General features: G+C 46.6%; 1 protein-coding gene across 3 annotated transcripts in view; it reads left to right on the top strand.

Annotated features, from left to right (window-relative positions):
* The first annotated feature begins 2602 nt into the window (after nucleotides 1–2602).
* The window catches only part of CCDC149 (coiled-coil domain containing 149), a 55031-nt gene continuing 48923 nt past the window's right edge, over nucleotides 2603–8710 (top strand). For 2 of the 3 annotated variants that reach the window (XM_075023916.1, XM_075023906.1), the window contains exon 1: nucleotides 3006–3570. In XM_075023916.1, coding sequence (XP_074880017.1) covers nucleotides 3424–3570 — 147 coding nt within the window. In that variant the 5' untranslated portion in view covers nucleotides 3006–3423. Of the gene's footprint in view, nucleotides 2724–3005; nucleotides 3571–8710 lie in introns of those variants that run through there. The other variant, XM_075023925.1, reaches the window with a different exon arrangement.

The following is an 8710-nucleotide window of genomic DNA, read 5'->3' as shown; positions in this document are numbered from 1 at the left end:
ATTTGAATAATTATCATCAATAAAAATTAAAAACTTATGTTTGTGGGGAGCACAAGCAACTTTGGGATTAAAATGAGTGACAACCCTCAAAAATGAGGGCTATTAGAGGGTTATCTTTCTTACAGGCAGAGCTCTCTGCAAGAGCATTTCAAGTCTGGAGTGCTACAAGACCAAGAAAATGGAGGAGAGAAATTCTGCAAAAGAGAAGCAGAACTGGGAAAAAGCTTCTGTTTGGTTCATCTACGGTAGCAGTTGTATAGCTTTAACTATTAACAATGCTATGAAAATGATGGAGTTTCTAATATCATTAACAATTCTTTTAATCAGTGGGTTTAAATTATAGTTCTTGTTCACTTAATTTGCATTATTTGCTATTTGCCTGTGCAAACAAGATGCTGTTTTCAGCAATGGTTTGCCAAGAAGCCTGCGAGGACATGCAGGATTGTGATGTATCACACACATGACAATGTAAACCACAGAAAAATATGAACAAAGAGGAAAGACAAATGTACCCTCTAGAGCACTAAAGTTACAGAATGCCTAGAGATGAGGAACAGCTAATTTAGGAGAAAATGGGCTATAATTTGAAGAAAATGTGTAAGTTTGATTTGTAATTTGCAGGTAAAATGTATGAACTCTGTATTTATCAAACTAAAGTTCCATAAAGCTAGCTGGACTTTTTTTAATATGGAGATAACTACAGGCATTTATTAAACTTGATAATCTTGCATTCAAAGAGAGCTCCTGCTGGGTTTAGATGAGGCCTGTTTCTTCCCATATAAGCTGTTAATTAAGCACCTGGAACAGAAATGTTGTCAGTGGCGAGGCTGAGGCATCACCTGCTTGAAGGGACGTGAAGTTGTCAAAGGAGGATCTCTCAGCCATTTTAGAGACCAGAAGGACGCTGTGCCTAGATGCCAAACTACAAACAAATCTGAACAGTGGGGAAATTGTAGTAAGGGATGAGGCACGCATATTTTATTGTGTTGTCTTGCTCTGTTTGTTGTGTTATTTAAAACAAAGAGTAATTGTGGGTTAAACTGCTTGAATTCTCCACGCAATTACACTTGGACTCTGAGTGGAAATCGTTAAGTCTGGGGAGCACTCACTATGTTAGGAGTACAACAAAGATTGCACATGGTGTGCCTCAAGGTAGACCTGGTCAATGCGGACATACCATGCAGCGGCTGTGGCCACAGGGCTGCGGAAGGTGAGGCTGAGCCATGGAGGTACCTGGAAGGGTGTGGAGTGCCATGTGGGTAGTGTGCTTCGGTTTCAGTGCTGATGGAGGAGTCTGCACAAGCAGGGAGAAAAAGAAGCCAGACCAATTCCTGGGTCGTTACATTATTTACACCTTCGTGAACTGAGTGACAACAGAGATCTGTGCTCAAACTGGGCAGTGTAACAGTATCATGTTTTGAGAAGATGGTTTTCTACCTCTTTGTCCTCCTGCTGTGTCTTACTTTACACATACAACGTGAGTGTGTACCTAATTTGCAGGGTTTCCTTACAGACAAATAATATCTGTGGTCGATGACAAATTGGACATGAGCTGGCAACGTGCGCTTGCAGCCCAGAAAGCCAACTGTATCCTGGGCCGCACCAAAAGAAGTGTGACCAGCAGGTCGAGGGAGGTGATTGTCCCCCTCTACTCCACTCTAGTGAGACCCCACCTGCAGTACTGCATTCAGCTCTGGGGCTCCAACATAAGAATGACATGGACCTGTTGGAGCGAGTCCAGTGGAGGGCCATGAAGATGATCAGGGGGCTGGAGCACTTCTCCTATCAAGACAGGCTGAGAGAGTTGGGGTTGTTCAGAAGAGAAGGCTCTGGGGAGACCTTATTACAGCCTTTCAATATATAAAGGGGGCTTATAAGGAATATGGAGAGAGGCTTTTTACTAAGGCCTGTAGTGACAGTACAAGGGGCAGCAGTTTCAAACTGGAAGAGGGTAGATTTAGCCTGGACTTACGGAAGAGATTTTTACAATGAGGGTGGTGAGGCACTGGAACAGGTTGCCCAGAGAGGCTGTGGACGCTCCATCCCTGGCAGTGTTCGTGGCCAGGTTGGATGGGGCTTTGAGCAACCTGGTCTGGTGGAAGGTGTCCCTACCCGCGGCAAGGGGGTCGTACTAGATGACCTTTAAAGGTCCCCTCCAACCCAAACCATTCTATGATTCTGTATCAAAGCCTCTACTGCAGTGCTGTATGTCCCCTCATCGGCCGCTCTAAGGGTACGCCTGGCTGTTCAGTGCCTGGGATGGCAGCAGAGCCCTGCTGTTACTTAGGAGGAGGATGTGAGGAGACGAGGGCCCTTCTCTGGGCAACGCACCTCAGGCGCTTCTGCACGGCCCTGGGCGGGCGTCTGTGGTGCGACCCACGCTCTCCTCAGCAGGCGAGCCCTCCTGCCCGGGCACCGCGGCCCTGCCCGACTCTGTCGGGGCACTTCGCCGTCTGCAGGCGGACCCGGGTCCCGGCGCCGCTCCGCGGGCAGGGCCGCGCTAGGCCGCGGGCGGCGAGGCGCCGCCGCAGGCCCGGCTCCGGCAGGCCCGTGCCCGGGACGCCGCTGGGCGGCCCCGGCCGTCCGGCCGGCAAGAGTCGGCCGCAGGCCCCGCCTCTCCCCGCAGGCTCCTCGGCGGAAGACCGGGGCGGGCGCAGCCGCATGCCGCCGGAGCCATGAGCTCCCACCGCAGCGAGAGCGACTGGCAGGGGCTGGTGAGCGAGGTGAGGCGGCGGGGCGAGGGCAGCCGCCGGCCGGGGCGCCCTGCCTCCCCGCGGCGCGGCCCGGACGCCGGGCACCGGCCCCTCCCGGGGCCGCCGGTGGGGGGAGAGGGGCGGGCGGGCCGGTCGGCCCCGCCGCGGCGCCCGGCTGCCGCCCCGCCTCTTGGGGAGACTGCCGGGGCCAGAGCCGGCGGGAGGGCACCCGGGGCCCCCGCGGCTGGGGCGGCAGCAGGTGGAGCCGGCGGGGGTGGGGGGACAGCGGACTGCAGCCCGGCAAGGCTGAGCCGTACGGCCCCGTCTGCCCTGCGGCACAGCCCTGCCACGATCCGCCCTCACGCCGCCGGCCCCGACCCCCTGCGCGGCTGCTGAGTACCGGGGACGCGTTTCTGCGAACCTCTCGCCTGTCCTAAGTGCCGCGTGGCTGCCAGAAACGGGGGGTTTAGGCGCTGCGCCTGCCCTTGGTTTGAGGTCGCCAGGGACTCACCTGTGGCGGTGGCCCGTGGGGCTGAGGCCTCGGGCCTGGCGCTGCTGCCCGCTGGGAGGAAGGGAGGTCGGTCGGTCCGGCAGCAGTGCGGCCCTGCCGCGGCAGCCAGCGCGGGTGAGGGGCCTGCTCCCGGGGGTTCGCAGCTCGGGCGTACGCCCTGTGTTCTTACTTCACCCCGGTCGCAAGCGGAAGGGTTTCGAGACCCGTGGTGTCATTCATATGATGGGAGAAAAGTCTGTAATAGCACAGTGGCCACGAGCTTCAACAGGTGGAGGATTTTCGGAATACAAGAGTAGGAAGTTTTGTTATCTGCTACGTCCGCATCAAAAGATCCACAGCGTTTGCGGGTACACGTTTTCGTGGAGGGTAAGTTACCAGACTCAAAACAACTCGAGGTCAGTGTAGCATCGAAGTCACGCCTGTTTAATAGGCAGAACCGCAAAGTTTTGAAGTAGGCTGGCATGCTAATCTTTGCATTGCACTTTGTATTGCATTAATTTTGCATAACTATAAAAATAGTATATTTACGTTTACAGCTAGCAAACAAAACTTCTGTGCAAATGGCACGGGCCTAGATCAACCTGACTGAGTCTACCGTCCTAGAGTACGATGCACATGAGTGAATTCCTCTGATTTCAGGAGGGCTTTGCCTCCGTTATATTATGTAGGCATGGCTTAAGGCCCTGACCTGTCAAAGAGATGCATGAGTTCAGGGTCCTGAACCTGTCACTTCTCCCCGTGATTTCAGCAGGAGTGTGTGGGGGCCCAGATCTGTGCTAGTACAGTACATTCAGAATTGGAGTCTACCTATCCACACAAAATAATCCAGAAAGAAGTGAAAAGTGTACTTTTAGTAGTATCCTGATTTGCAGTGTTGCATCTGACATCTCGTTTCCCAAATGGAGTTTTATTTGGGGGTGAGGGTGGTGTCGCATAGCAGGGAAGGGTAAGAGAGAGATGATTCATGTGGTGTGTTCAAAGGAAAAGTCCCTGTTCTTGGATTTAGAAAGTCATTTAGAATTACTTTGGAACTTTTTTCTTTTGCTTTATTTAACCTAAAAACTCGATCCTGAAATTGAACACTTACTTCTGGTTTAGGAGCTTCTTGATTGTAGTGAATTTAATGACTGTGCTAAGCTACATTCTTGCAAATACTTAACCATACATATAATTCCTTTTTATTCAGGAACAATTAGAGGCTTAGTGATTTATATTCCATTTTTCCTTCATTTCTCTCTGTTCCCACAGCAGGCTTACAGCCTGTTTTTCTGCATGAAGTCTGTAGCACATGCTGTCAGGGTATAGGCTGCCCTCTTTTGCCTTCCTCTTCCTTTGGTTGTTGTCATTAACTTCGTGCAATTTACCCATCAACTCCAACATCCTAATGGGTCTGTGAGAAAGTGGCTCTAACTTCTGAAGTAACTTGCAATAAGTTTTTCCAGTTTATTGTATCCCACAGTGGTACAGAGCTTCTCCAGGCCTCTTAGCTTCAGTGTCTGCTAGGTACTTTAAGTTTTGTTCTGTATGTGTTTTGTAAACATTTTGAAGTGCCTTCAAAATATAAGATAACACAGGCAGGAAAAGACATGGTAGTTCTAAACAAACATTCTCACATTGCTGATGCTGGACAGTTAAATCATAGAATGGGGTTCAAAATCTTGGTATAAAAGACCAGAAGCTGGTGGGTTGAGATCCACGGTCACATTCTTTTTCATTTCCACGAGGTCAGTCCTCCAAATTTGAAAGCTAGGAGTAATTGAAATACTTGTCAAAGCAACTGTAATATTTTTAAAAGTCTGGTATTGCCGGTGTTGAGAAAAGTGGTAGGATGTATTTTTGGGCCTTGTACACTTGTACACACATCTGTATATTTTTGTTGTTTGGCTTTTCATTCTTCATTAGATAAAAAGAATGCTTGGGGGTTTTTGTGTGTTCCAGTCTTTTTCTGTATTTACTCTCTTCTTTTCCTTTTGACTTTTGTTCCATTTCAGTGCCTTTTGCTCTGTATCCTTTCATGTATCTTTCTCTGCTTTTATTATGCTCATCACCAACTGGTTGCTTGTTCTTTTGCCTCTGTGTTTATGTATTTTTCCACTTACTCTACAGCCACGTGCATTTCAGGTCTAGTGTGCACTTGGTACTCTAAACAATCTTTGCACCACATGTACCTTGAACATTCTTTAAACTAACCCTGAATAGGATGACGTAGGAAGGAATACTGGGACAAAGCCAACTTAGCAAATACTGAAGGGGCAGAAAGAGTCATTATTTCCAGTGATAATCTCACAAACTGAATGCAAAAGAACAAGCTTCAGGAGTGAGAATCCACATAAATTTTGCTCATTCTTTAGCTGAGTTCAGGTATTGATGGTAGACAAATATATATAAAGTACTCTGTTGGGTTACCACATGATTTTTGCTTGGAGTCTGGGCTTTTGTCTAAGATTTGCCTCACTGAATGACCCATGTTTAGGATATTTAAAAGCCTGTGTAGAGCTGTAGGATGAAGACCTGGTCAATAACTGCTTGTTTGACACAAATGAAACTGAGCCGTAGCAAGAACTTGCTTGCTGGCTGGACTGAGATGGTGGCCTAAGTCTTCTGGAAACAAGTGATCTTCATAAATCTCAAAATACTATCCCAAGAGTACAGCCCATTCCTTTGAATACGCCTTTGAATGTTTCTTATTTAAAAAAAACAAAACAAACCAATCCTTGGTGTAAACAAAGTACCTTTCCCATCTGGAAGGGGGTTAAAAGAGGAAAGTGTGAGAGTTATTAGTTGCTTTGAGTGCACTGCTAGAAAGCAGTCACGGAAAGGTGGTTATACTGTACTCTTCACTGAAGAGAACAGAATTCTTGAAAATAATTTTGGTCACCAATATCTTGGTTGCAGAGTTCTGTTTGTTTGGTTTTAAGTGTTTTCAAATGTCCATACTTACTTCTTGGCCTGACAGCCATGTTTATGGATATGCTAAGCTGTTTACTTACACAAACTCATTTGAGTCAACTCCTTAGTGGCTCAGTTTTCCTGTCTCTATAAGGGACATGGAACATGACTAAATTCCATGAATATGAATGAAAGACACCATATATGAACTTTGTTCGAGGGTAGTTCGGAGCTTCATTTTGAAAGGTTGTAGAAGCTTCCAACTCTGTGTGTTCTGCTGTGGAGAAGGGTGTGATTTCAGTTTTTGCCTAAATTCCACGTAAACTGTCTTGGAATCATTTGATCTGAGGATAATGACAGAATCAGTGATGGAGAAAGGAGTAGGTGGTAGCATGATCTTGGGTTGGTGGGATGAGTTGAACAGAACTGGGAGATCATGTGCAGTAGGGAAAACACAGTTTTACATGATCTGCAAGACCATCTCTGTCCTTGCTTTAGAGAGCTGACTTCTACAAGTGTGGTCCCCTTTCTGCTGAGGTCAGGAAGTGTGCTTCCATTCGCTTCATTGAGAGTTGGCACTAGTCCTAATTTAATATTGCTTGGACAACATGTACTTTTGGCGGTGTTTTCCACTGGAAGCAAGAAAGGTTTCCTAGGAAACCCGTACGACTAGAGTGGTTGTCCTCTGTCCTTTCTGCTAGCTTCTCCCTCTGATTTGCCAACTTCTAGAATTAAATCCAGTGTCAAAGTGCTTCTCTTTTCCTTGTCACCTCCCACACATCAGAGCATTTACTGTATGCTATTTACAGCTACTCATATGTGACTGTGGCTCCTAAAATTAGTTTGAAGAAATTTAGTCTTCATTTAATTTGTCATTCTCGAGAGGCTATTTCTTGATTATTAACTGTGTGTGGTCTTCGGCACCACAGAGGGAAGTGGTATGCTTCTGCTCTTGCGTTCCCTCGCCTAGTAACTGCCAACTTAAAACTTGGAGAAAGAGTTTTGGGGAATTATTTATCAAAGGCGCAACTACTGAGCAGTAGTTCTAGCTGAAATAGCTAAATATTCCAGACATGAATTCTGAATGAGTGAGAAACCTAACCTGCCTGTAATTGGCAGAGCATACCTTTCCCACTGGTTGCACAATTTTTTTTATGTGGACAAGAGAGAAGAGGAAGGAAACTTGGTGAGATTTTCACATTTATAATATCTCTCTAACTTTCTGTCACGTTGCCTTTTCAAACAGAGTGTGAAATGCAATTCACCAAACTTATATGAGGGGACACAACAGGCTTTGGAGCCACTAATTTCAGAGCTTTTCTAAACACAGGCAAATGCCAGTGACTGTAGGGAAGAACAAAGCAGAGTGGATGTTCTGAGGTCCCTAGGTGATTGGGTTGGCCTCATAATGGCTTTGTCATTTGGAAAAGGAAGTGGAAAGACTAGGAGAGCTGACACTGTGACTTACTGCTCTCCAAAGTTCTCGGGAGCTATGGGAGAGCTGCTATGGGGACCTGCATGCTGGGCTTTCAGGCAACAAAACAAGTGTTCGCTTCTCATGTTTCCATGTTCCAGGTTGGACTAAGACACCCACAGGGATGTTGCAAACAAACACGGAGAAATTAATAATGTAATCCGATGCGCAGCACAGAAAACTTTTAAGGGCTGGGCCACGTTGCAAAATAATGTTATTTTGACTAATCAAATCAAATGATGGTCATTCCTAAAAGACCAGTGAAGATGATGTGGTGTAATATTGTCATCAAGACAACATGTGGTGTTCTGGGGAGCTGCTTATGTCACTTATATCATCAGTGAATGATACCAGCCTGCTTTGTGTTTCAGCAGTCAGGAGGTAGCTAGTGAAGCAAGCGTTGGGCAGCAGGAAAAGCAGAATTGATGTTGTGGGATAAAACCAAGGACACTGCATTGTCTCAGGTTTTATCAGAGATGAGGACGTGAAATGAGATGGCAGGCAAATAGCCAGTAATTGTGTATTTCTCTGGGTTTGAGTGCTTGACTCTTTCAGATAAGTTGAACAGTTTAATTTGAAGTCAAGGGGAGCAACATTACTGAAACACAGTTGACAAACACCCTGAGTAGTGACATTGCAATGCATTTTGGGACTCTTCAGTTTGTCATTTCCACAACAAAATTGCCTCCGAGAGTACAGTGAGGAGAAATTGGGTAAAACTTCAGGCAGTTCAATAGCAGTTGGATCTCTTGCCCAAGGGATAGCGAGTAGAGTTCATGGTCTCTCTGAGAGCATAGTGGACAATAGGTTTCCAGACCCACGTACGATGGGGTGGCCCATCGGCATTTAGGAGGACACTAGGTCCTGGAGTGTTGAGAGAACACAGAATGTGATCCACAGTGATTCCAAAGCACAGTTTGGAGATAGTATCTCTGCTTTTACCCTCAGAAAATTAGATCTTTTCCTTCTTGGCACTAATTCCCATTAAATACCCAAGTATAAGCCAGTAATTAGCTCCAATTTAAAAGAAATTATTTTGTGATATGAATTCGATGTGTTTGTTGGTTTAAAAAAAGAAAGTCTAAAACCTTGACAGTGTCCCAGCTTCATCAGATTATTAGACCATGTCTACGGTGTCGTTAA

Source organism: Buteo buteo, chromosome 1 (genome assembly GCF_964188355.1).
Source record: "Buteo buteo chromosome 1, bButBut1.hap1.1, whole genome shotgun sequence".
In the NCBI taxonomy this organism is placed as follows: domain Eukaryota; kingdom Metazoa; phylum Chordata; class Aves; order Accipitriformes; family Accipitridae; genus Buteo; species Buteo buteo.
Note: the sequence above shows the minus strand (reverse complement) of the source record. Positions and strands in the feature narration are given on the sequence as shown.